This window comes from Nanorana parkeri, unplaced genomic scaffold (assembly GCF_000935625.1).
Source record: "Nanorana parkeri isolate BGI_ZX_2015 unplaced genomic scaffold, ASM93562v1 scaffold3667, whole genome shotgun sequence".
Classification (NCBI taxonomy): domain Eukaryota; kingdom Metazoa; phylum Chordata; class Amphibia; order Anura; family Dicroglossidae; genus Nanorana; species Nanorana parkeri.
This window is the reverse complement of record NW_017309935.1, coordinates 32,089-33,545: the sequence shown is the minus strand read 5'-3', so window position 1 is coordinate 33,545 and position 1,457 is coordinate 32,089. Positions and strand designations below refer to the sequence as shown.

Sequence of the window (1,457 nt, the reverse complement as noted above, 5' to 3'; positions counted from 1 at the left end):
ATCATCCCCCCAATATTACACATCATATGACTCTGGGCTCTCACTGCCGGGTGCTTGGGAAGAAATTCTGATTGTCATCTCCTGCTCTGGGGGGCACGCCTCCTCTTGGGTGGAGCTTCTCCCCTCCTCTTGGGTGGAGCTTCTCCCCTCCTCCTGGGTGGAGCCTCTCTCCTTCTCCCCCTACTCTTGGGAGGAACCTCCCTTTAAGCGGCGTGTGGCTACAAGTGAGACGCCCCCTCCGTACCATATAGATGGCAGATTATAACCCTCCCCACTCCATCTAAAACAAAGGTCTCACACAGGAGGCGGAGCCTAATATCCACATGTGTCCGACTGGTAAAGGGAAAATGAAGGAGCCTTTCGCATTGTGACTTTTCAGTTCTGCAGTTCATCAGTGAATGGAGCCTCTGTGGCCCCCCCGAGGGGTCGGGTGGAGCTCAGACACTAAGCAAGGACTTACCACAAGAGCAGCAGGTGAAGCAGTTGGTGTGGAAAAGGTTTCCCATGGCTTGGCAGGCCTGGCTGGCTCCATACACTCCCTTCCCGCACTTTATACAGATTCCTGCGGAGAGAAGACACCGTCAGAGTTCCGGAATGACACGGATTACACTCCACCTAAAACACCACACGTCAGCGACCCGCCAATCACAGCACTGATAGAATGATCAATATCAGAGGGAAGGGTCCTATCAGTGATCAATATCAGAGGGAAGGGTCCTATCAGTGATCAATATCAGAAGGAAGGGTCCTATCAGTGATCAATATCAGAAGGAAGGGTCCTATCAGTGATCAATATCAGAGGGAAGGGTCCTATCAGTGATCAATATCAGAGGGAAGGGTCCTATCAGTGATCAATATCAGAGAGGCGCTCTGTCATATGATGGTGTGACTCCGCCCTCAGGGGAGGGGTCAGTGAGCGCTCTGCGGGTGTAGAGGGGCGCTCTGTCATATGATGGTGTGACTCCGCCCTCGGGGGAGGGGTCAGTGAGCACTCTGCGGGTGTAGAGGGGCGCTCTGTCTTATGACGGTGTGACTCCGCCCTCGGGGGAGGGGTCAGTGAGCGCTCTGCGGGTGTAGAGGGGCGCTGTGTCATATGATGGTGTGACTCCGCCCTCGGGGGAGGGGTCAGTGAGCGCTCTGCGGGGGTAGAGGGGCGCTGTGTCATAGGACGGTGTGACTCCGCCCTCGGGGGAGGGGTCAGTGAGCGCTCTGCGGGTGTAGAGGGGCGCTCTGTAGGGGGTGGTCGGGATGGAGATGCGATGAGCCGGTGGGAAGCTGTTCCCGGATTCTTCTCCCTCCTCCGACGGGACATTTTGGGGTTAATCATCACCCGGGCCGCGCTCCCGGCGGGGCGTTTACCTCGGCGAGTTATCTGTGCCCGGCGTCTCCTTGACATTTGGCACATTCCTCTCCTATCAGACGTTCCAGGATGGCGGCGAACGCCCCCCTCCCCCCCA

The 1,457-nt window shown here is 57.0% G+C and overlaps 1 protein-coding gene across 1 annotated transcript in view; it reads right to left on the bottom strand.

The window, feature by feature from the left end:
• Positions 1 to 437: 437 nt before the first annotated feature.
• The window catches only part of LOC108803389 (Wilms tumor protein 1-interacting protein homolog), a 15,860-nt gene continuing 14,840 nt past the window's right edge, over positions 438 to 1,457 (bottom strand). Inside the window, exon 4 of the mRNA XM_018575233.1 lies at positions 438 to 562. Within this exon, the coding sequence (XP_018430735.1) occupies positions 438 to 562 (125 nt within the window). The remainder of the gene's footprint in view (positions 563 to 1,457) is intronic.